Genomic DNA, 25,382 nt, shown 5'->3' with positions numbered 1-25,382 from the left:
TGCCAGCATCCAGCTGCCAGCTCACCTTGCATTGGAAAAACCACATCACCCTCTGCTGCAGCCTGTGGGAGGTGCAGCCTTCAATAAAAACCTTTCCCAGAGGATAAATTGCAAGGTGAATCTATGCTTTTGTGGGAAGGGAATAATCAGTGCCGGATTTATGTATAAGCAAAACAAGCTATAGCTTAGGGCCCCACTCTCTTGGGAGCCTCCTCCCCCAAATTTTACTATTAATATACTTTTTCTTGTGGGTTAAACCACTGAGCCTAAGACTTGCCGATCAGAAGGTTGGCGGTTTGAATCCCTGCGACGGGGTGAGCTCCCGTTGCTCAGTCCCTGCTCCTGCCCACCTAGCAGTTTGAAAGCACGTCAAAGTGCAAATAGATAAATAGGTAACACTCCAGCGGGAAGGTAAATGGCATTTCCATGCGCTGCTCTGGTTCGCCAGAAGCAGCTTAGTCATGCTGGCCACATGACCCGGAATCTGTACACCGGCTCCCTCGGCCAATAAAGCGAGATGAGCGCCACAACCCCAGAGTCGGCCACGACTGGACCTAATGGTCAGGGGTCCCTTTACCTTTGCCTTTGATACTTCTTCTTAATTGTATTTCAGTTCAACAATTACTGTGATAAAATACATACTTTGCTATGTTCAAATGGCTTTAGATACCTATTAGGTCCATAAATTACCATCTAGCATATATTCAACACAAAAAACCAGCGACAATTTGTTGTTGACAAAGGACAGCTGGACATATAAAGGAGCCCCATTACCTTCAGTAGCTTAGGGCCTCATCAAACCTAAATCTGGCCTTGGGAATAATAACTCAGTCATATGAGTGGGTAGTAATTAATAATAATAATAATAATAATAATAATAATAATAATAATTCTTGGAAACACACTGAAACCTGACCAAGCCCTGTCAAATCAGTTCACCAGGGTTGGTTTGTTTCTCTCTCTCTCTCTCTCTCACACACACACACACACACACTCTCTCATCAGGGCCATTTCACACATTATCCTTTAAACACCATTTTTTTAAAAAGGCCCATGAAGTGATGCTGCTTCGAAGTCCATCTTGAAAGTGCTGCTTAATGACGCAAATGGCGCAACCTAAAAACTGAATTTATTATTTGCTTGAAAGGATTCTGAAGAGAGGACCTGTTGCACCCTCCCCATTTGAAAAAAAGAAATCAGTGCATTCTTGTAATCTTTGCGTATGATTCCAAGCACACTCGTATTTTTTGTCGTACTGCACATTCTGTAGAACGGAATGCATCCAGGACATTACAGTGGCAGGATAAGTCAGAGGGTGGGTATCTGCTGCCGCCTCCTGGTTCACAATAAGAAATGCAGCCAGCTCAGGGTTTCACAAATTCTGGGCATTCATTGACTCCTTTGACAAGCTTATAAAATTACTATCAACTCCAGCTCAGGTTCTTAGGAATGTAAAGAAAGCAAATTCAAGAAATATCAATATAAAATCCACACGGATTACTCAATCGCCGTTATTAGATGCCATAAAAGGCAAGAAAAGAATTTTGCAGTCTGTCTGTCTGAGAATATTGTGTTGTGGAATCGTTTTATAAAATACACTGCCCTTTATTTCTGAGGCTCAGAGTTCCTAAATACATATTTTGTACCTCCTAAACTTCATTTCCTCTACAGGCCATTTTGAACCTCCTTTTAACCCCCCCCCCTTCTACTGACCCCAGTGAGTCAACATTGACCGTTTTGGGAAATGCTGCCTTACTCTAACAGTCTTGGATGGAACTGTGTATTTATCAAAATAACTGCAGGGGTGCCTGAAACAAAGAGGGACTAGAGGACATACGCTTAACCCATCTGGTGGAACCTCTTCCCTTGAAAGATACCCCCTATGATCTGGAAATTTGCACTGAACCTCAGAATAATGGGGGCAAGGGCTGCAGCTAAGTGCACATGCTTTGAATGGAGTAAAAAAGGTAAAGGACCCCTGACGGTTAAGTCCAGTCGCGAACGACTCTGGGGTTGCAGCGCGCATCTCGCGCTGGCATTTGTCTGCAGACAGTTTTTCCGGGTCATGTGGCCAGCATGACTAAGCCACTTCTGGAGCAACGGAACACTGAAACCAGAGCAGCGCACAGAAACGCCATTTACCTTCCCACCACATTTACCTATTTATCTACTTGCACTGGTGTGCTTTTGAACTGCTAGGTAGGCAGGAGCTGGGACAGAGCAATGGGAGCTCACCCTGTCGCGGGGATTCGACCCGCTGACCTTTTGCTCGTCAAGCCCAAGAGGCTCAGTGGTTTAAACCACAGCGCCACTGAATGAAGTGCGTTTAAATGCCACACTGCACAGACCAGCCTTTTCCAACCAGTCGACCTCCAGCTCTCCGGGCAGCATTGCAAAGGATGATGGGAGTTGTAGTCCAACAACACCCCCCCATTCTTTTGAATGCTTTCTTGGTTGAAAACTTTGCAACATAAATGTACAATAGATGTTATAGGCAAAATAAGAAATAAACAACAAACAATTATTCATTCTTTAACTAATACTTGCTTTGTACATCCATTTGTGATTAAATCTGACAAGACCTCCGATCCTCCCCTTGCATTCCCGGATTAAATTCCTTAAATACGTGCTTAAACTTTACTTTCTCCGTGTTATTTAACTTACTATAAATTTTATTTTATAAAATGATCCTATTTACACGCCAAAGCTTAATCAATACCTGCCAATGGATTGATTTTTTGAAAATATTCTTTTACATAAAGGTAAAAGTAAAGGTAAAGGGACCCTTGACCATTAGTCGCAAACGACTCTGGGGTTGCGGTGCTCATCTCTCTTTATTGGCTGAGGGAGCCGGCGTACAGCTTCCGGGTCCTGTGACCAGCATGACTGAGCCGCTTCTGGCGAACCAGAGCAGCACACGGAAACACCGTTTACCTTCCCGCTGGAGCAGTACCTATTTATCTACTTTCACTTTGACGTGCTTTCGAACTGCTAGGTTGGCAGGAGCAGGGTCCGAGCAACGGGAGCTCACCCCGTCGCGGGGATTCAAACCGCCAACCTTTTGATCGGCAAGTCTTAGGCTCTGTGGTTTAACTCACAGCAGCACCCGCGTCCCATACATAGTCTTGTACATAGACTTTGTATATATCCCACTCTCTGATAACTGCAAAAGGCTGGAAGGGAGAGGATATCCCATCTAAGTCAGACTGACAAAATAAAATAAGAGTACGCTGAACTGGCGAGATTATCAGCAAGGCTAAGGAGCATTACAGATGAAAAATTTATCAGAGAGTGGGATATATACAGGGTAGCCCAACAACATCTGGAGGAACAGCAAGTTGGAAAAGGCACGTGGAGACAAAACTAAGCAAGATGCCAACACTGTTAAGACCACACTTTTGGTGTCAAACGACGTCACTTCCTTTGCTGGATGAGAAAGGAGGCATGACTTAACCTCTCCACAGGCAACCAAGTCATAGAAGAACATAGTTTGAAGGGACCCTGAAAATCATCTAGATCAGCCTTTCTCAACCTGTGGGTCCCCAGATGTTGTTGGACTACAACTCCCATCACCCCTAGCTAGCAAGGCCAGAGCTCAGGGATGATGGGAGTTGTAGTCCAACAACGTCTGGGGACCCACAGGTTGAGAACCGCTGGCCTAGATCATGGGTAGGTAAACCAAGGCCCGGGGGCCAAATGCGGCCCAATCGCCTTCTCAATCCGGCCCACGGAATCAGCATGTTTTTACATGAGTAGAAGGTGTCCTTTTATTTAAAACGCATCTCTGGGTTATTTGTGGGGCATAGGAATGCGTTCATCTCCCCCCCGCCCATGGTCTGAGGGACGGTGGACCGGCCCACGGATGAAAAAGTTTGCTGACCCCTGAATTCTAGTCCAACCCCCCTGCAATTCAGGAATATGCAGCTGTCCCAACGGGGGATTGAACCTGCAACCTTGGTGTCATCAGCACCATGCTCTAACCAATTGAGCTAACCAGCTGAAAAGTCTATGGTGTCTTTCACTAGCTCCTTTGGAAGGAAGGAGGGATATAAGTTGAATAAATAATAATAAAATGCAATGAAACAAAAGGGAGTCTGGCACTTCAGCACTTCAGGTTTTCAGTCAGATGACTCTGCTACAGGAGGGTGTCCTTTCACCAATGGCCGCCAGATGGCACAACATCCGCTCCAAAACTGACCGTTCAACTTAAGAGAACGGCAGTGCAAAATACGTTCTGAGTATAGGCCTCAAGTATGTTCAGCGGTCATTCCTGCTCCTCAGGGAACTTTGAAAACTGTACTTCCGTCAGAGAGTGCAGAGGTCTCTGTACCGAGAAGTCACAGTGATTCCCAACTACAATTCCCAGGATCCTTTGAGGGGCGTCGTGGCAGGAAAACGGGCGTAAAGACAACATGAAGGCTGCAGCATAAATATGATCTTGGATGGTAGATAGATAGATAGATAGATAGATAGATAGATAGATAGATATAGATAGGTAAAGGACCCCTGGACAGTTAAGTCCAGTCAAAGGCGACTATGCGGTTGCGGCGCTTATCTCACCTTTCAGGCCAAGGGAGCCGGTGTTTGTCCGCAGACAGCTTTCCAGGTCATGTGGCCGCATGGCTAAACCGCTTCTGGTGCAACGGAACACCGTGATGGAAACCAGAGTGCATGGAAGCACTTTTTACCTTCCCGTCGCAGCGGTACCTATTTATCTACTTGCACTGGCGTGCTTTCAAACTGCTAGGTTGGCAGGAGCTGGGACAGAGCAACGGGAGCTCACCCTGTCGCGGGGATTCGAACCGCCGACCTTCTGATCGGCAAGCCCAAGAGGCTCAGTGGTTTAGACCACAGTGCCACCTTCGTCCCATGACAACAGGGGTTGCCAACATTTCTGGGGTGCTGTGAGCATTTGCAAACTGGGGGGAAAACCTGTGCTTGGCACCACACACACCCTGCAATCCAGCCCACACCACAATCTGGCCTATTCTCTGCAACTGAATACTTTTTTTCTGAATGTCAATATTTTTTAGGGGTGGGCTGTTCTTGGCACCTGATGTCTCCGAGGGCACAAGTGGAGCTGCAGGCACCATGCTTTTGTTTGAAGGAGTGCTTGTCCCCCATTTACCCATCCGATTCAAAGCTTTTGACCTCTGTGGGGTGATGGATACCAAGGAATGAATTCAAGGCACTAAATGAACATTGGGTACAGGCATCTCCCCCACTGACACACATTCTAATTCACCTGCGACCGTGTAGATGCGCGGGAAATAATCAAGCAATTCAATTCGTACCTGGAAATGGCGGGAGGGAGCTGGAAAGTCCTTGTGGTTCACAAGGGGACTCTCCCCGGAGCCTGAAGAAGTCAGTGAGGGCAGAGGAAGCCCCCAAAGAGACCATAGGCACAGGGGGGGGGTTGTTTACACTGCTCAGCCTCCCCAACTAGCAGCCGATTTGTGGGGTAGCACAGCAGCAGCCACAGTTTTCCCACACGTCCTCCAGTCTCCTGCCAGCCCCAGTGCTTCAATTCTTGTTGTGGATATTTTTGGGCATGGTAGTTTTGGTATGGATTGAAGAGAAAGCGGTAGAGGGGGTACGTTTAAAGAGTGCTCCCCACTTTACGCGATTTGTACTTATAATGAAAATACAAAAATCAGAACTCCTATTAGAATAAATAATTCTGTTACAAATACTGAAATACAGTGGTACGTCAGGTTAAGTACTTATTTCGTTCCGGAGGTCCGTTCTTAACCTGAAGCTGTTCTTAACCTGAAGCACCACTTTAGCTAATGGGGCCTCCTGCTACTGCTGCGCGATTTCTGTTCTCATCCGGAAGCAAAGTTCTTAACCTGAAGCACTATTTCTGGGTTAGTGGAGTCTGTAACCTGAAGCGTATGTAACCCGAGGTACCACTGTACTACATAAAATGGATAACAATGTGTAACAGGAAAAGAAGTAGAAAGTTGGTTTAAAAGTGTGTGAAAGAAAGTAATAGAAGTGGAAAGAAATTGCAATTGAGTAGATTGGAAGTCTAACACAAGGGTGGGGTGAGGGGTGAGGGAAGGTGGTGGGAAAAGGAGGTATGTGTTGGATTGAGTGTGGGTATATATGAATATTTTTAAGGATTGTATGAAATGTGTGTTTGTCTGTATATTCGTAATATGTATGTATTAATGTTGAATTATTTTAATAAAATAAAAAAAAATTTAAAATACAAAAAAGTACTGAAAACTTTGCGAAGAACCTGCGGCCTCGACACGATTCATTGACAACCGACAATCTTTTGAGACTCCACAGCGCCGAGAAGCAGATACTGTACATAATCTGACATCCATGTATTCAGAATATCCAGCTGTCCTGGCCGGCTGTACCTACCAAGTTCTGACTGCACCACAGCAAGGAAGTACAAAGAGTTGGGATTTGATATCCCGCTTTATCACTACCCTAAGGAGTCTCAAAGAGGCTAACATTCTCCTTTCCCTTCCTCCCCCACAACAAACACTCTGTGAGGTGAGTGGGGCTGAGAGACTTCAGAAAAGTGTGACTAGCCCAAGGTCACCCAGCAGCTGCATGTGGAGGAGCAGGGAAGCGAACCCGGTTCACCAGATTACGAGTCTACCGCTCTTAACCACTGCACCACGCTGGCTCCAAAGATAACAGTTGCTCCCAAACCTTGATATTGTGGAGACTAACAGATGCGCTTAAGAAAACATGCCAGGAGCCTTTCAGTCACGTAACACAGAAAAAGGGCATCTCCTTGTGTATGGATGGGCTCAGAGGGCAAATTCTTAAAAATATATGTAAATAGGGATACTTTTAATCAGTGCTTTTTTCCTGGGGGGACGCATACCCCTAAGCATTTTGTGAATCTAAGTTTGGCCTCATTGAGGGGCAGTATTTCAATATGAGTAGGAAAATGAGAGTACCTCTAAACATTTTTTTTCAAAGAAAAAAAGCACTGCTTTTAATAATATATCATGCCCACACCCCTGTGGAAAATATTGCAGACAGAATATATTTATACAAATCACTTTAAAAAACAACAACCAATTTTTATTAAAAAGCAATTACCTCCTTATAATTTTATTTTAACTCACTAATGACTCTCAGTCCTCACTTCTGTGTGAAAAATGACCCTCTGCTCCTCTGAGTCCACAACTCAAGGGTAGTAAGAATATTTATACCTCTTGTAACTGATTTCACCCCTGGCCTAAAACGTTAGCCCAGTGATGTGTTTGATGCAACTCTTTACACTGATGTACATGGGCTTCATTCTGCAAATACCAAAAGTGCTGTGTGTATTCTTACATCAAACTCAAAAATCCATAAATGCAATTTAGACAATGTGGGGGGGGGGAGCCCTTTATAGAGCATAATGCTCCAACGACAGCAAGGAATGGTTCTTGGCCTGAATGGCCAGAGACTGAGCATATTTGAGACACAGTAGGGAGCTTGGGGGCTGAACAGCTCTCCTGTTTGGGTGTCAAGCAGACAGAACAAGTTGTACAAAGGAGATATGGGAAAAGACTCACCTGCCAGGCTGGGAGAACCTTCCCTATGTCGTTGAGGTTGATTCCATCTCCGTCCTCGCTCTTCCCTTTTCCGATCCTGAGTCAGGGACAGAGAAAGGGGAGAATGAACACCGTGTGCCAAAATGTGTTCATGCACAGGCTGGGGGTCCATGGCTTACAAAGGAGTGACAAACAACACAAAACAAAACTCCGGCAGGTGTTTCTCCCAAATGGCAAATGCCGAAAGATCTTTCTTCTTCTCCACGCCCCTCCAATTTTCATTTCCAAGTCTTAACGATCCACCTTACATGAAAACGTTCCTCTTCCGCAAGGCCTCTGGCTGATCAACATCCGATACCCTTTTAAATATGAGGTGGGGAATTGTTCATTTGCATTCTTGTTTTTATTATGCGTTTTGTGGTTTTTATATTGTCTTTCTATATAGGATTTAGGTTTGATGAGGCTCTAAACTACTGAAAGTAATGGGGCCCTTTATATGTCCAGCTGTCCTTTGCCAACAACAAATTGTCACTGTTTTTTTATGTTGAATATATGCTATATGGTAATTTATGACCTAATAGGTATCTAAAGCCATTTGCACATGGAGAATGTAGGCACCCTATATATAGAAATGAGCAAACCAGTGATTATTTTAGGGAGCAGGCTAGAAGGCAGGGCCCATTACTTACATCATAGGAGCCTACACAACACAAAACACTGTTGCTGCATGTAGATTTTATTTTATTTGTTTTTTATCTTATATTTTGGAAATGTACATCCAGGTTTTTTTCCTTTAAATTTTTTGGGGGGCCCCAAGAGAGTGGGGCCCTAAGCTATAGCTTGTATAGCTTTTACGTAATCCCAGCACTGTTTCTATGATGCGAACCGCCCCCCTGAGATCTATGGACAAAGGGCATTATACAGATTTAATAAATTAAATAAATAAACAAACTTTGCTTTCAGTGGCTGAGATGCGTACCAATGTCGCATTGTGACACGATAACACATTCCCAAAAGAAATCACAGCAGCTGAAGAGAATAGTAATAAGCTCATTGCAGGTCTGTGGTCGAACACAGAGGCAGTTGCAGTTTGAGTTAAGAGTGCTGGACTAGGACCCGGGAGACAGTGGTTCAAATCCCCAAGGCAGCCACCAAGCTGACTGGGGTGACCTTGGGCCGGTTTACTGCCTCTCAGCCTTACATATCTCACAGAGGTAGGAGAGGAGGAATCATTTATACGATTCCTGAGCTCCTGGGCGAAAAAGGCTGGGGTATGAGTGAAATAAATAACATAGCAGGAAGGGGAGCTTATCGCACGCAGAGGGAGACCTGTCTGTGCCTCCATTCAACGCACAGAGCCCAGCAAAGGTACGCAGAGAAGGGCCTTTTTGGCTGCTTTCCCTGTAAACAGCAGTGACAAAAAATTCCAGGTGAAGTGCAGAAGTACCAGCATTGAGAAGCATGTACACTTTGGGCACATTTAAAGATTCATCTGACCACTTCATTACATTTTTTTTAATAAGAAAAAATCTCAGCAAGTTTTGGGAGGAGAAGTTAAAAGTTAAATGAACTCCTGCAGTTGGATTTTGTATGGAAGTGACTAATAACTTAATGCTGCCTTTCTCCTATTGTAACTTAAAGAGTTACAGGATTGTATTCAACCTTGATTTACTATTTGCATTGATGTACAGTGGTACCTCAGTTTAAGAACAGCCCTGTTTAGGAACTACAGTGGTACCTCAGGTTAAGAACTTAATTCATTCCAAGGCCCGTTCTTAACCTGAAACTGTTCTTAACCTGAAGCACCACTTTAGCTAATGAGGCCTCCTGCTGCTGCCGCCGCAGCGCGATTTCTGCTCTCATCCTGAAGCACAGTTCTTAACCTGAGGTACTATTTTTGGGTTAGTGGAGTCTGTAACCTGAAGCATATTTAACCTGAAGCATATGTAACCCGAGGCACCACTGTATTCAGTTTACGAACTCCACAGAACCGGAAGTAGTGTCCCGGTTTGCAGACTTTACCTCAGTCTAAGAACGGAAGCCGACTGGTGGAAGGGCACTAGCGGCAGGAAGCCGCATTAGGGAAAGCACACCTCGGTTTAAGAACAGTTTTGGTTTAAGAACGGACTTCTATAACAGATTAAGTTCGTAAACCAAGGTATCACTGTACATCACTCTGGGGCCTTGTAAGCAAATAAACAAGATCTACACTGCAAGCTTACACAACTTCCCCTGAAATTATCCTGGAAACTATTTGGCCAGGTGATGCAGTTTCTCTATTAAAGATACTTCCCTCCCAACCAAACTACATTTCCCAGGGTTCATTGTGGAAGTGGGGAGGGGAGAGACTTTTTAGCAAGTCCCTTTAAATCTGGAATGTAGAGATGCCCATGGAAACATGTGTACCTATTTGTAGCCTGTACAAAAGGTCAGGAAGGCTTACTGCAATCTCTTTAAACAGCAAGAGTCCAACAAAAATACGATTGCTAGGAGTTTCAATGCCACATGGACCGCATATTTGCAGAAAAGTAAGCTCTACTGTTATTCATCATTAAACAATGGGCAATGTGGATTTCTATGGAACTCATGGTGGTGATATAACACAAACCAGAAAAACCTAAACCTTTTCCCCGGGTTGCATGCTTCCGTTTCCTTCGGAACAAAAGCAGAAACTGGATTCAATGGCGTTTCCTCGCTGGATTAACACTTGTTGACCCAATGTCTTTGATGTGAAAGGATTCTAAAAACCCACCCCAGGATGAAACTTTGAAGCAACCGCCTGCTTAAGCTGTTGTACCTTAAAGTTTCAGTAGCACAAAAGGATTCTATACAAAAGGCTGCGTGTGCACCACAATTCTGCAGAAGGACAGGACAAAGCACAAGGTTGTCGTACCGGGTGCGGAATTTAGGTGCTTGAAAAGCTCACACCTTCCATTTCAATAGGATTTTCTAAACAGGTCTCTAGCTTCCTAGCTGCTTGGAAACGCGTTGGAACAAATTGCACAGGGCAGCCTAGGGCAGTTCAACATTGTCCACCCTTCGCTTTTCCCTCTATGAAGTGGGATGTGGTACTTGTCTTACAAGGCTGTTGCGACAACCAAAGAGACCAAATGTCTTTCATGCTGCTTCTTTTTTCTTAAAACAAAAGGCACGTAATAATTTACCTCTGCTAATGTTATCATCACCCCCTAATACTGAACTCGGGTGGTCTGGCACCCTACTACCAGTCTGGGTGCAAAAAAAAATTAAGGCAGTGGTTTCTACAGCCAGGGGTTACCCCCCAGAAATGCAGAATTATATTGGCTAGCAAGTTAGAAGACAATTAAAAGAAACCCCACGAAATGAAAACTTCTCACAACGGCCCAACAAGAATCTACGCAAAACAAGTTTGTAGCACCTGTGGAATGTTGTGGATGTCAGTGGGTGGCGGGGTAGGAAAATAGAGGGGAGGTTGTATTGTTTGAACCCCAAACAATGCACAGTCTCATGCGAGCAGGATTAGGGTCAGAGACGTGCGTGCCTTGAGCCCTTCTCTGCCCATGATAAAAATGAGGTTTCAGGAGCAGTGGAAAGTAAAAAAGGATACTTTCCCCCTTTCTGCATCTCCAGAAACCACCCTCCATCAATAATAATAATAATAATAATAAAAATAAAAATAATAAAAAAATTATTTATACCGTGCCCTCCCTGGCCAGAGCCGGCTCAGGGCGGCTAACACCAGTAAAATTAGGGTAGAAACATAATAGGGAAAAAACTAACAAGTTAAAATACTGGTTAAAATGCAATTTAAAATGCAGCCTCATTTTAAAAGTAGCCCATAGATCAAACCATAAGGGGAGAGAAACATAAGGGTCAGACTGAGCCCAAACCAAAGGCCAGGCGGAACAGCTCTGCAGGCCCAGTGGAAAGATGCCCTGGCCCTAGTTGAGACCAATCTAACCACCTTGCAACTTGGGACCTCCAAGGTGTTGTCATTTGTGGACCTCAAGGTCCTCCGCGGGGCATACCAGGAGAGGCGGTCCCGTAGGTACGTCCTAGGTCCTGGGCCGCATAGGGCTATAAAGGTCAAAACCAGCACCTTAAATTATATGGTTATGTTCAAGCCTGGAAGCACAGCTAGAGAGTACTGGATGGGTGGGGAGAAATAACGAATTGCCTTTCTCCTGAAACCTCTCCTCTTCCTCTACAAGCTCTAAACAAACTCCTGCCTTGAGTTGTGGACACCTCACGCAGGAGCAGTCCTCTTAGAGGCTGCTGACACACCACAAATGTGGCTAAGGGTCCCCTACTTGTTACTGCTATAGTAATCCTTGAAGCAGCCAGCCATAACAGTTGCTGGATAGTTCAGGAGGGAAGAGTGATGGTGGACTTGTGTCCTGTCATTGAAGGAGAAGAGGGCTATCAATGGCTACTACCGTATTTTCCGCTCCATAAGACACACCAGACCATAAGGCACACCTAGTTTTGGGTGGAGGAAAACAAGAAAAAATTATTCTGAATCCCAGATGCCAGAACAGCAAGAGGGATCTGGCTTCTGGGATACCATGTGGCTTTTCTGGCATCTGGGATAACCGCGCCAAGCCTCTTCAGGGCAGCGGGATGAAGGCTCCCTCTGCCCGAAGAGGCTGCGTGCGGCTAAGGCAAAAGCCAGGGCAGGCGCGTCACTGAAGGGGCGCTGCACAGTTCTCCCTCTCTGAGAGGGAGAAATGCGCAGCACCCCTTCAGCGAAGCCGGAGAAGGAACAGAAGTCCATTCTGTTCCTCCTCCGGCTTTGCATGACAGGTGCGTCGCTGAAGGGGTGCTGCGCAGTTCTCTCTCTCTCTGCGCAGCGCCTCTCCTTCACAGGAAAGGCACTGGGCAGAGAGGGAGAGCTGCGCAGCGCCCCTTCAGCGAAGCAGGAGGAGGAACAGAAGGGGCTCCGTTCTCCTCCCGCTTCGCTGAAGGGGCGCTGCGCAGCTCTACCTCTCTGCGCAGCGCCATTCGCTTCATAAGACGCTCTCACATTCCAATACTTTTTAGGAGGAAAAAAGTGCGTCTTATGGAGCGAAAAATACGGTAGCTGGAGGCAGAAATGCTTCTGAATTGCTGGAAACCATAGGAGGGGAAGCTGTCATTGCGCTCATGTTCTCCTTGCAACCCTATAGGTGTGTGGTTGGCCATGGTCAGAACACGATGCTGGGCGAGGTGAGCCATTGGCCCTGATTTAGCAGGCTATTTTTATGTCCTTCTCATTTGGGGGCACCTGGTTCGTCACTATGTGACGCTGGACGAGATGGGCCTTTGGGCCAACCCAGCAGGGCTTCTCTTCCAATCGTCTTTGGGTTTCCTGCCTCCCAACCAGAAAGTAAACAAAGTCCGGCGACCTACTCACCCTTCTCTGTCTATGTGTGGGAGGGGATGCTTGGGGGTGTTGCGGAGCTTTCTGTGGAATTGCGTGAAGTCAAGTTTTTCAGGTTGCAAGTCCCAGGTGGCACCGCTAGGAAGAAGAGAGAGAGCAAAAGAGGGGGTGAGACACAGAGCAGTTGAATCGCACACACACCACAAAATGAGTTTTAAAAGTTGGGCATGGATCTACTGAACAGGGCACTTTGGGAGTTGAATGAACCACCAACCGTATGTGCTTTTATTAGACTGCTGTGGGCGAATGAGGACTAGATGAGCATAGGCACTCGTTCCTTGGTGCCTATTTATTTTGCAGTAGGTACCACCTTACAGGGACGCGGGTGGCGCTGTGGGTTAAACCACAGAGCCTAGGACTTGCCAATCAGAAGGTCGGCAGTTTGAATCCCCGCGAAGTGGTGAGATCCCATTGCTCGATCCCTGTTCCTGCCAACCTAGCAGTTCAAAAGCATGTCAAAGTGCAAGAAGATAAATAGGTACCGCTCCGGCAGGAAGGTAAACGGCGTTTCCGTGTGCTGCTCTGGTTCTCCAGAAGCGGCTTAGTCCTGCTGGCCACATGACCTGGAAGCTCCCTTAACCACTAAAGTGAGATGAGCGCCGCAACCCCAGAGTTGGCCACGACTGGACCTAATGGTCAGGGGTCCCTTTACCTTTACCACTTTACAAGTAGCATTTGCTTTGGTGTGAGAAGTGGAGATTGCTTCTTCTAAAAACCACCAGGTGGCATCTTAGAATAATTTCTATGAACAAAAATAGTGAAGATTTTCCAAAAAGGTATCTTGCCTAATTTTATTAGGGCATTTTATTTTAGTGCCTGCCTCTCTGCAGGAGAAAAAAAAGCTTTTGAGGCAATCTGACTGATTTTAAGGCAAAACTCCAGCTTGTAGAAATAAACAGCATTAGGATGCTCATCAAGGCAGATGGCCTGGAGCTGAGAATTTTACGTTTGCTTCCTCCCAGCAATCATCATAAACCCAGTGGCGTAGCGTGGGTTGTCAGCACCCGGGGCAAGGCAAGTAATTTGCGCCCCCTAACCTGCCGCCGCTGCCAGCTTCTTCTTGCTGCTGCCTGGTCTGGTCTGGTGTGGTTCTCTCCCGCGCTCAGCGCTGCGCTGGGCGGCCGCTGCACTGTCCCTCCCCCAGATAGTCCCTCGCTCTCTCTCCGCACCGCACGCCTGGCACCCACCCCCTTCACAGTGGGCGGCGACCCGGCGGCTCGGATCGGATTCGCACAGCCAGCACTGCAGTGAGAGTGAGTGAGTGAGCCAGGTAGGGGCAGAGACCTGCGAGTGCAAGCGCGCGCCCCCAGATGTTGCGCCCGGTGCGGCCGGCCCCCCCTGCACCCCCCACGCTACGCCACTGCATAAACCAGAATAGATATTGCAACTGTAATGGTAGAACACTGAACAGCAGTGAGATTAAGAGGTTTAGAAGCAAGTGGAAAAAATTATCAGGTAACCGAATGGAAATGCAGGTGGTATGGTCACATTTTAAGAGGTGAACTGACCTGAAGGACTCGAGGGTATTGGCTGCCCAGATATCTGTTCCCAGCATGTCAAGGGAATTGTCTTTGTTGCCGTTCTAAAAAGAAGGTGTAAAATCTTCATTACTTTCAAGCAGAACGACACGTCTACCATGCAACTTTGCCTTAAATAACGGAGAGCGCTTTCAGATTACCCATTTACTGAGCATTTGGTAATATTTGCTTGCACGAAGTTTGCTTATATACAAATCTAATACATGAAAATAATAATCTTTATTGCTGAGCGTTCACCCTGGTCTTCTTGTGAGATGTTTTACACGTCTTCACGCTAGTCATTTCTTCGCCCCACTCTTCTCTTCGCCCCCATCACTTTCCAATTGGCAAAAAATAAAATAAAAATAGTCTTATTCCTTTCCTTTGCTGGGCTAAAGCGCCAGGGCGCATTGGTCCAGTTTAGCTGTGCAAACTTGAATCCCTTTCGTAAAATATGGATGGTCTGGAGGCAATTCTGCCATTGCCGAATCTCAGTTCCAGAGAACAGTGTGAGCCAATGAAACTGAGATGAGTTTGGACAGTGAATCAGGAATAAAACTGATAAATGGGTTGTAACCGAAACCTACCCGAGTACGTAGACAACATGGCTTAGCACAGATTTAATCAGCCCTTGTCGTTCATAGAGTGAATTGGAAGATGAAGAGAGTTAAAACAGCAGATCACCCTAGCGAGATCAGGGATATTTCCCTCATTCCCCCCCTCCCAAACCATATAACTGAAGGCCTGTTATTCTCTGGCAGGCGACGCTTAAAACAGATAATCAGCAATAAGTTCTGGCTGAAACAACAGTTGTAGCTGGAAGTTTCTCATTCAGACAATCATCCTTTTGATGGGCTCACAGTTTGGAGGCTAACACAACATCTAGCTTGTCGAAACACTAAAAGCTGGACCGCACAACAACTTGTGACCCTCAACAAACTAAACACAGTCCACAGGCAAAGCACAATGCCCAACTCCTCTCGTGTGTGTGATTTATCAGGTGCTGACAGGCTTCATGACATGGGAGTGTCACTTAGGGCTGTGCAAATGCTGTACTCAAGTGTTACTCAAATGATACCCACACCTTCCCCTACATTTTGGTCACAGGAGCCGTCCGCATTGCAGTTGTGGCAGCCACATTCCCTCAGGATGCTGAGCCCATGTGGACATAGTCAAACTCTCATGATGCCCGGGAAAGTCTAAAAGCATGGGACGCCACCTAACTGCAAGAGCAAAATCCCCTTATAGCAAAATACTGGGCTCAAGAAGTGCACCCTTCATTATCGCTTGGCTTGCTAATGGTTTGGAAATTTTGAAACTGGACTTAACCTAAAAGTAGACTTATGGATTTTTATTTTCAAAAAAGATCCAAATCTGTAAACTTTTGCTATCCACTCAAAAGAGTTGGGGGTCTCTTGCTAGCAACCATTCCAGATCTCTGTTAATTCTATTGAGAAGAAACACATTCATTTTTGTTGGTCAAGTTCTTGTTCTTCTGTACAGATAACTTTACTTTGCAACTTACACCATGGGATGCCGTATGTTTTCTTTTCATGGCCATTTTTTAAAAAACAAAATCAGTAAAAGAGAGAGAGAGAGAGACAGCCTGGAATTGTAGGACTAATTTTGTTTTTCTGCTGAAAAGAAAGACGGTTCAGTTGGAGTTTCATTTTTCAGGCATTACGGAGCTGCCCTTTTCCTCTCATAACTGCCATCCATCAGTCAGCACCCCTAAAATCAATAAGTTCCTTCTCTTGTTTGCATGATGCAAAACTCTAATTCTTTTTTTTAAAAAAAGGAAAAAAGGAAAAGGGAGCTAAATTTTGGGCCAACCCAACAAATTATAGCTTTCCGTATAAACGTGTGCAGATGTGTAATTTACTATCAAGTTGTAGGAATGTGGGGTATTATGGTCACAGGACGCGGGCCCGTTTTGAGGAGTGAGGCCTAGCTCATTCAACCACAGTTTCTATGCCACACAGATTACATCCACACCACACATTTAAAGCACTATCAAACCACTTTAAACAGTCATTGCTTCCCCCCAAAGAATCCTGGGAGCTGTAGTTTGTTAAGGGCGCCGAGTGTCGCTAGGAGACTCTTATTCTCTCCTCACAGAACTACAGTTCCCAGAGTTTCCTGGGAATAGACGATTTGTTGTATCGCTCTGGGAACTGTAGTTCTGCGAGGGGAACGGGTGGAGGGTCTCCTAGCAACGCTCAGCACCCTTAAACTACAGTTCCCAGGATTCTCCGGGGGGAAATATTTATAAAGCGGTGCGGCGGTGCTTCGAATGTGTGGATGTGGCCACACACACACTGAAGACTCATGTCCTTACAGGATGAGGCCTCCAGTGAACAGCCACCACCAGACATCTCTTCCAGCTTTCCTAGTCTTGTCTTCCACCACCAGCAAAACCACTAGAGGATACCTTGGTTGAATGACTGAACTGGCTGCTTCTCCCTCGGCCGCCAGACTTTGACACAGACCCATGCCTGGAGCCTGAACTAGGCTGGGATCCTGAGCTGCCACTGCTGCTGTGATCCCACTCTTCCTGGAAACATCAAAAACAACAGCTCGCTTTAGTTAAGGGCAACTTATCAAAGCTAATAAACGCCTTTTTTTTTTGTAGGGCAGGAAGCAGGTGGGAGAGAGTTAAGTCTGGGGTGCTTAGAGACAACCGCTCGCCTTCAATATCTGAAACCCACCTGTTATCCTGAACTAGGAATCCTGACTGTTTTGCACCGCATTCTGTCCTGAGAATTCTAAGGTCTCAAATATAGAATATTCATAAATGCACACATATCTAAATATATAAACCATGTGTCTGAAATGGTACAGGAGAGCTATCCTGAAGCCATTCTGACTCTCTCAAGGACCTCAAATATTCCTCGGCAGTAAGCGGGGCAAATAGGGAAAGCCTTCGCATTGTCTTTTTGCTGACAAATCCTATCCTAAGGGCATATTTGTGTATGAATAGGGTGAGCCTGTGACCTGGATTCAGGAACCAAAGTACAGTCGTACCTTGGATCCCAAACGCCTTGCGAGTTGACCCTTTTGGCTCCTGAACGCCGCAAACCCGGAAGCGAGTGTTCTGGTCTGTGAACGTTCTTTGGAACCCAAACATCTGGAGCGGCTTCCGATTGGCTGCAGGAGCTTCCTGCAGCCAATCAGAAGCCGCGCCTTGGTTTCTGAATGTTTAGGAAGTCGAACGGACTTCTGGAACAGATTCCGTTTGACTTCCGAGGTACGACTGTATTAACCACCACAAAAGAAAGGCCAGACTGCCCAGGTAATGCAATCAGTGACCATTATTAGGTTTCCTGGCAGACAGGATTTCTGCTGTAAACTGCCTCCTAGGATGTATGTATGATGATTTTGGGGTGGTCTTTGGCTAAGGGAGTCGGGCAATGTCAAAATTCTTTAAAGGTTCCTGCACACTTTTGTTCAGGGCCTCTCCCTCCTTGGAAGGAGGTGAGGGAACTGTTCCAACAGAAAAATGAAGATCTGCCTTGCTTTCGGCTGGATCCATTCTTCTCTGACAGATCATGGACTTAAGGGAGTTGGGCAGCAAAGCCAAACCCCAATTTTACATCATTCTCCCTGGCTCACTTATCTCAAAAGCACTCCTGAAGTGTTGCAGGCGTCTCTGGTCTGCAACCAATTCTTTATACAGTGGTACCTTGGGTTACATATGCTTCAGGTTACATACGCTTCAGGTTACACACTCTGCTAACCCAGAAATAGTGCTTCAGGTTAAGAACTTTGCTTCAGGATAAGAACAGAAATCGTGCTCTGGCGGCGCGGCAGTAGCAGGAGGCCCCATTAGCTAAAGTGGTGCTTCAGGTTAAGAACAGTTTCAGGTTAAGTACGGACCTCCGGAACGAATTAAGTACTTAACCTGATGCATGCATTAACTGCTTTGAAAAAGCAGTCGAGGGGGGTTGGACTAGATGATCCTCAGGGTCCCCTTCCAACACTATAATTCCAATCTCTGAGTAGATAACGGGCCAGGAAGGGCCACAGCTCTGTGGTAGGACACCTGTTTGGTATGCAGAAGGTCCAACGTTCAACCCCCAGCATCCCCAGAAGAGACCTTTGCCTGAAACCCTGATCAGCTGCTGCCAGTCAGTGCAAGCGATGCTGAACTGGATGGTCCAAGGGCTTGGTTTTGTAGAAGGCAGCTTCCCAGCTTTTGCAGCGACAGGTTGAAAGGTGCCTTGACAGAGCTCAGGCTAGGAATGTAGGATTTTATACCAAGTCAGACCATTGGTCCATCTAACCCAATACTGCCTGCACCAACTGGCAGTACCTCTCTGGGTTTAAGGCAGCAGCTTTCCCCAGCCCTACCTGGTGACACCAGGGATTGAAGCTGGGGTGCTGTGCAAAGCAAAGTGGTAGACCACAGAGCGATGGTATTTCCCCATGTGGCCAGAGAGATGAAACCCTGGACAGCTGCTGCCGGTCAGTGTGGACAACACTGACCCAGATGCAGCAATGCTTCAACTGTGCACCAGACAGCTTCCTATATTCCTGTAGCTCAGTGTCAGAGAACATGGTTTGCACGCATAACATGCCAAGTTCAATGCCTGGCCGCTCCAGCTAAAAAGGATTCTCACTGCTGAGAAAAAGATCTATAGGTGGTTACTGTCAGTCGGAGTTAGCACTGCTCTGGTAGAAAAGCAACTGATCTGATTCATTAAAAAAATATTTATTTCAGATCTTGTCTAGCCAAACAACAGATTGAGGTGATGCTATCTTGAGAGAGCAAAGTACCGAATTTTTTGCTCTATAACTCACTTTTTCCCTCCTAAAAAGTAAGGGGAAATGTGTGTGCGTCTTATGGAGCGAATGCAGGCTGCGCAGCTATCCCAGAAGCCAGAACAGCAAGAGGGATTGCTGCTTTCACTGCGCAGCGATCCCTCTTGCTGTTCTGGCTTCTGAGATTCAGAATATTTTTTTTCTTGTTTTCCTCCTCCAAAAACTAGGTGCGTCTTGTGGTCTGGTGCGTCTTATAGAGCGAAAAATATGGTGTACTGTTCCTTGTCCATCAGGGACGCTAAAATTATTTGCAAGTTAAAACAAAACTGATCTCGGGTGAGCCCAGCTTGGGAAGGAACAAGATAAGCAGGGTTCAACAGCACTTAAATGCAATGCACACTCAGAAGAAGCACACAAACAGAGACAGACACATGCGCACACTTAGCCAGAAGGGTCGCCCACACTTAAAGCTATCCAGAAGGACTGCCAAGAGGTGCTCTCTTGAGCTTCCATTAAAAAAAAAAGAGTTAAGTCTCCTTAAAAAATAGATTTATGAAGTAAAAGGCGCAGGTACCCTTCTAAGTGATTTCTGTGAACTGATGTATGAAATTCTAAATTTACACTAATAAATTTAGAGTAGGCCCCAAGGATGGGGAAAGCTGTTGGTAGACTACAAATCCCATGATCCCTGCCCATTAGCCATGCTGGTCAGGACTGATGGGAGTCCACTGGTTCTCTGCCTGTGCAGTAGCTTTTGCCAACCTGGTGCCCACAGCTGTGCTGGCTGAGAATGCCGGACGTTGCAGCCCAAATATCTGGAGGGCACCGGGTTGGCAAACGCTGCTTTGAAGAGATTATAAACCCTTTCATGTGTGAACATGCCTGAAGGTTCCATAAAAACAGCCTCGATGCCACGGGGAAACACACATCAAGCAGGAATCTTGTCCACGAGCAGAAATACAAATACTGCAAGTCCTCCCAACACACATTAATCTATAACACCAGTAAAAATTATTCCACTTTTCAAAGCTCTGCTTGTTCCGATAGGCAAAATGATAACACAGTATGCCTTTAAACAACACCTTTGCATTCATGAAGCTGAGACCATTTAAAACTATAAAGACATGGCAGAACTCTGGTGTACAGACAGTACTCAGCAGATACGTTTTCGAGTTAGAAATGAGACATTTCTAAAACATGGAGACATTTGAGTTTAGAACATGCATGTTGTTATTTTCTTTGTCAATAACAAAGTAGTGGGTTGCTGACCTTAAGCCAGACATCCTGGAGGGTGAAGTCAAATGGGCCTTAGAAAGCACAGCTAATAACAAGGCCAGTGGAAGTGATGATATTCCAGCTGAACTATTTAAAATTTTAAACGATGATGCTGTTAAGGTGCTACACTCAATATGGCAGCAAGTTAGGAAAACTCAGCAGTGGCCAGAGGATTGGAGAAGATCAGTCTACATCCCAATCCCAAAGAAGAGCAGTGCCAAAGAATGCTCCAACTACCGCACAATTGCACTCGTTTCACACGCTAGCAAGGTTATGCTTAAAATTCTACAAGGCAGGCTTAAGCAGTATGTGGACCGAGAACTCCCAGAAGTGCAAGCTGCATTTCAAAGGGGCAGATGAACCAGAGACTAAATTGCAAACATGGGATGGATTATGGAGAAAGCTAGAGAGTTCCAGAAAAACATCTACTTCTGCTTCATTGACTACGCAAAAGCATTTGACTGTGTCGACCACAGCAAACTATAGCAAGTTCTTAAAGAAATGGGAGTGCCTGGTCACCTCATCTGTCTCCTGAGAAATCTCTATGTGGGACAAGAAGCTACTATTACTACTGGATATGGAACAACTAATTGGTTCAAAATTGGGAAAGGAGTACGGCAAGGCTGTATATTGTCTCCCTGCTTTTATTTAACTTATATGCAGAATTCATCATGTGAAAGGCTGGAATGGATGAATCCCAAACCGGAATTAAGATTTCCGGAAGAAATATAAACAACCTCAGATATGCAGATGACACAACCTTGATGGCAGAAAGTGAGGAGGAATTAAAGAACTTTTTAATGAGGGTGAAAGAGGAGAGGGCAAAATATGGTCTGAAGCTCAACATCAAAAAAACTAAGATCATGGCCACTGGTCCCATCAGCTCCTGGCAAATAGAAAGGGAAGAAATGGAGGCAGTGAGAGATTTTACTTTCTTGGGTTTCATGGTCACTGCAGATGGTGACAGCAGTCACGAAATTAAAATACGCCTGCTTCTTGGGAGAAAAGCAATGACAAACCTATTCAGCATCTTAAAATGCAGAGATATCACCTTGCTGACAAAGGTCCGTATAGTTAAAGCTATGGTTTTCCCAGTAGTGATGTATGGAAGTGAGAGCTGGACCATAAAGAAGGCTGATTGCCGAAGAATTGATGTTTTTGAATTATGGTGCTGGAGGAGACTCTTGAGAGTCTCAAGGACTGCAAGAAGATCAAACCTATCCATTCTGAAGGAAATCAGCCCTGAGTGCTCCCTGGAAGGACAGATCCTGAAGCTGAGGCTCCAATACTTTGGCCACCTCATGAGAAGAGAAGACCAAATTGCGGGAGGCAGTGGAAGACAGAAGTGCCTGGCGTGCTCTGGCCATGGGGTCACGAAGAGTCAGACACTAAACAACAACAATGTTGTTATTGGACTCCCGTTTCCATTGGCCCCAGCCAAAATGTCTCATGAACTGCAATGATGGGATATGTAGTTAAATGACGTCGGGAGGGTTACTGGCTGTCCAATCCTTGGTTTGGGGGGGAAATGTGACTCAGGTGGAGCACGGTGCTGGTTTTAGAAGTTAGGCATGGTATGGAAAAAGTCAAGAGGATTACAGAAGGTTCTCTGTCTCTCTCTCTGCTAGAATACTAGAACTTAGGTCACCCAATGAAAATGGCTGGCAGGAGATTCAGGACAGACAAAACAAAATACAGTGGTACCTTGGTTCTCAAACGCCTTGGTTCCCAAATGCTGAGAACCCGTCTGTCAGCTTTTGTTTCCGGGGCGCCTGCACCAATCAGAAGCTTCGCCTTGGTTTTCGAACATTTCAGAAGTCAAACGGACTTCTGGAATGGATTAAGTTTGGCGCTTTTGTTTTTGCTATTTATTTTGCGTATTTGTTTTTGAGGCATTTTCGGTTAATTTGTTTTTGTGACTGTGTGGAACCCGGTTCAGCTACTGATTGATTGATTTTGTGACTGTGGAAATGGATAAAAACCCCCCATCCAAACAATGACTATCATCAGTGCAGGTAAGAAAAAATAATAAGTTTTATCATCTACAATACTGTCTTATTTATTTTATAGCACAGTACATTGATTATTGCTTTCATTTTATGGATCAATGGTCTTGTTAGATAGTAAAATTCACGTTAAATTGCTGTTTTAGAGGTTGCTTTTAAAAGTCTGGAACACATTAATCCGTTTTGCATTGCTTTCTATGGGAAAGCGCGCCTTGGTTTTGGAACACTTTGGTTTTGGAACGGACGTCCTGAACGGATTAAGTTTGAGAACCAAGGTACCACTGCATTTATTTGTGGAACATAATATATAGAATTTGCTGCCAAAGGCTTAGATGGCCTAGAAAAAATAATAACAGTAACAGACAAACTGATGGAGGATAGATCTCTCAGAGGTGATGCACAATCATAGATAAGCCTAGGGCAAGGAGCCCTGTCTCTCATCTCAAGATGGTGATGGACTACAATTCACATCACCCCTGTTCATTGGCTATGCTGCCAATGTGAGTCTGAGTCCCACAACCTCCATGTACCGTCTATTCCCAGCTCGGAGCTACAACTCTCCGTGTTGTTTAACAGTAAAACCCACTTCCCAGGAAACTCTGGGAATTGTAGCCCCGTGCAGAGAACAGGGGCCTCCTAACAGCACTCATAACAAACTGTACTTGCTGCAATTCTTTTCTGGGAAGCTGTGACTGTTTAAAGTGGCATGATATCGCTTTAAATGCATAGGGCAGACAGGTCCCTAGACTGCGTCCTTTCCTACGATCTGTTTCTCCCCTGAAGTGTAGCTCTGCCCTTCCCAAATAGCACTGCCTTTATATCCAGCTTTTTCTCCCCCTCTTTCCCAAATTGCAGCAGGGGAGGAGTGGGAGCACTTAACCCTTTCCCCACGGACAGTGGTCCCAGTGCAAATTGCCTTTCTCCCAATAACTGCAGCTGGAGGAAGGAGGAGTGATGATTCGGATGCAGGTTTTTAGAAGCCTGGAAAGAGCTGCTTTCCACTTCCAGCTTAAAGCAGAGCAGCGGTGATTTGGGCACTGCTAAATCTTTCACATCTGGAAACACCTCTGGTTAAGGTGCTTGGCAAAAGAGCTAATGAAATTGGAGAACTTTGCTAAACCTCAGCAAAACTAAGCAGCTCAAGTTTGTTCATTTAGTTCAGGCACCCCCAAACTCGGCCCTCCAGATGTTTTTGGACTACAACTCCCACCATCCCTAGCTAACAGGACCAGTGGTCAGGGATGATGGGAACTGTAGTCCCAAAACATCTGGAGGGCCGAGTTTGGGGGTGCCTGATTTTGTTGATAAGATTTATATACCCCTTGATTGCAAAAACCCTAAAAGTGGCTTACAGAGAGTTAGCTTGCAAACAAGCTAAGGTTTATGAAATACTGTTAAGAAAAGGCTGTTTCGCACCGCTGCAAGGTCTTTTGCTTTGATTTAGTTAGCTTGGCTTCTGTAGCATAGTAAGTACAGGTATCAGAGTCCAACAACTTCTCATGATCTAGCAAACAGCTTTGAATGCAAACTAAGGATAACAAAGGCAATGCTGGAAGATCACAACACAGAGGAACAAGCAGCTTTCAAAACTGGCTCCCACCAGTCCTATTTTTCTAGAAAAAGAGGTGCCGGAACTGAGTTCTGGTGAGTTGTGTCTGGGGGAAAAAATCCTGCCTCCCACCCAGTTCAAATAGCAGAGCAGGGTAGTTGAAAACGAGACTTTTTCAGAAGTTATCTTCCTCCTTTTTCAGAAGGATCTCCCAGAAATAAAATTTCCCAAAGTCGTACATTGCAACTGAAAACTCAGATGCATTTAAGAGGGAAGATTTGTGAGCAGTTATCAGCAAGAACCCAAAGTCATGTTTCAAAATCCTTCTGGGGAACATTATTTTATGCTGTCAAGACATCTCAAGTCTTGGAAGTGAAACCTTGAGGCAAGGAAGAAAGCCACAAAACACACAGACAGACAGACACACATTTCTCGCAGAAGGCTCCTGTTTCCTTTACCTGGTTTTGATTATGAGGTGCTACGTTCTTGCCTCGCGAGGAGGAACGGTTGCCTTCTACCTGTTCATTGCAGTCAGCTGTCCACTGAAACAAAAGAGAAAGAGACAGAAAGGCGCCATGTGAAACAACTGCTTTGAGGAAAGCTCTGGAAACTCACTGCTGTAAAACTGGGAGGAGAACAACTTCACAAAGAACTTCGTTTGAGCTTGAAACTGGAGACTGAAGGGGAATCATTTTAAACCAGCCCTGCTGCGAGTCTATGCAGAAAGTTATGGCCCCACAGAATTATTTTTTAGCCTGCCTGCCCACAGGTCAGCCACTTGTGGAATATCGACAGCCTAAAATTGATGGAGCTGCAAGGAATGGATAAAATTAAACAAGGGGGTGGATTGGAGCCCCCTCCACCAAAAAGCTGGTTTCCCTGCTCTAGAGGTAGCGGTGGTTCGTGTTGGACCAGGACCAGGGTTCAAATTCTCACTCGGCCATGAAGCTCACTGGGTAACCTTGGGCCAGTCACTGCCTCCCAGTCTAACCTACCTCACAGGGTTGTCATTTTGGGGGTTAAATGCTGAGGGGGAGAACCATGCTCACTACCTTGAGCTCCTTGGGAGAAAAAGTTGGGATATAAATGAAATACCGTATTTTTCGCTCTATAGGACGCACTTTTCCCCCTCCAAAAATTAAGGGGAAATGTGTGTGCGTCCTATGGAGCGAATGCAGGCTCCTTGGCTTCAGCGATAGCAACGCGAACCCTCTGAAGCGCGGAGGGAGCGCTCCCTCCGCGCTCTGGAGGCTTCGCGTTGCTTTCACTGAAGCCTGGAGAGCGAGAGGGGCTGGTGCGCTTCGGGTTCCTTTTGCTGAAGTCAGGACAGCAAGACTCTTCTGGCTTCAGCAGAGAGGGAGAGCT

At 45.7% G+C, this 25,382-nt stretch overlaps 1 protein-coding gene across 4 annotated transcripts in view; it reads right to left on the bottom strand.

The window, feature by feature from the left end:
* Window positions 1-25,382, bottom strand: part of CTIF (cap binding complex dependent translation initiation factor) — a 189,530-nt gene that overhangs the window by 112,160 nt on the left and 51,988 nt on the right. For 2 of the 4 annotated variants that reach the window (XM_083575659.1, XM_083575660.1), the window contains exons 3-7: window positions 24,476-24,559; window positions 16,858-16,980; window positions 14,418-14,491; window positions 12,883-12,987; window positions 7,533-7,608 (exon numbers count right to left, since the gene is read on the bottom strand). In XM_083575659.1, the coding sequence (XP_083431785.1) occupies window positions 7,533-7,608; window positions 12,883-12,987; window positions 14,418-14,491; window positions 16,858-16,980; window positions 24,476-24,559 (462 nt within the window). The remainder of the gene's footprint in view (window positions 1-7,532; window positions 7,609-12,882; window positions 12,988-14,417; window positions 14,492-16,857; window positions 16,981-24,475; window positions 24,560-25,382) is intronic. The other 2 variants (XM_083575661.1, XM_083575662.1) reach the window with 1 other exon arrangement.

Source organism: Podarcis filfolensis (genome assembly GCF_964270895.1).
Source record: "Podarcis filfolensis genome assembly, chromosome: 11".
Lineage (NCBI taxonomy): Eukaryota > Metazoa > Chordata > Lepidosauria > Squamata > Lacertidae > Podarcis > Podarcis filfolensis.
Note: the sequence above shows the minus strand (reverse complement) of the source record. Positions and strands in the feature narration are given on the sequence as shown.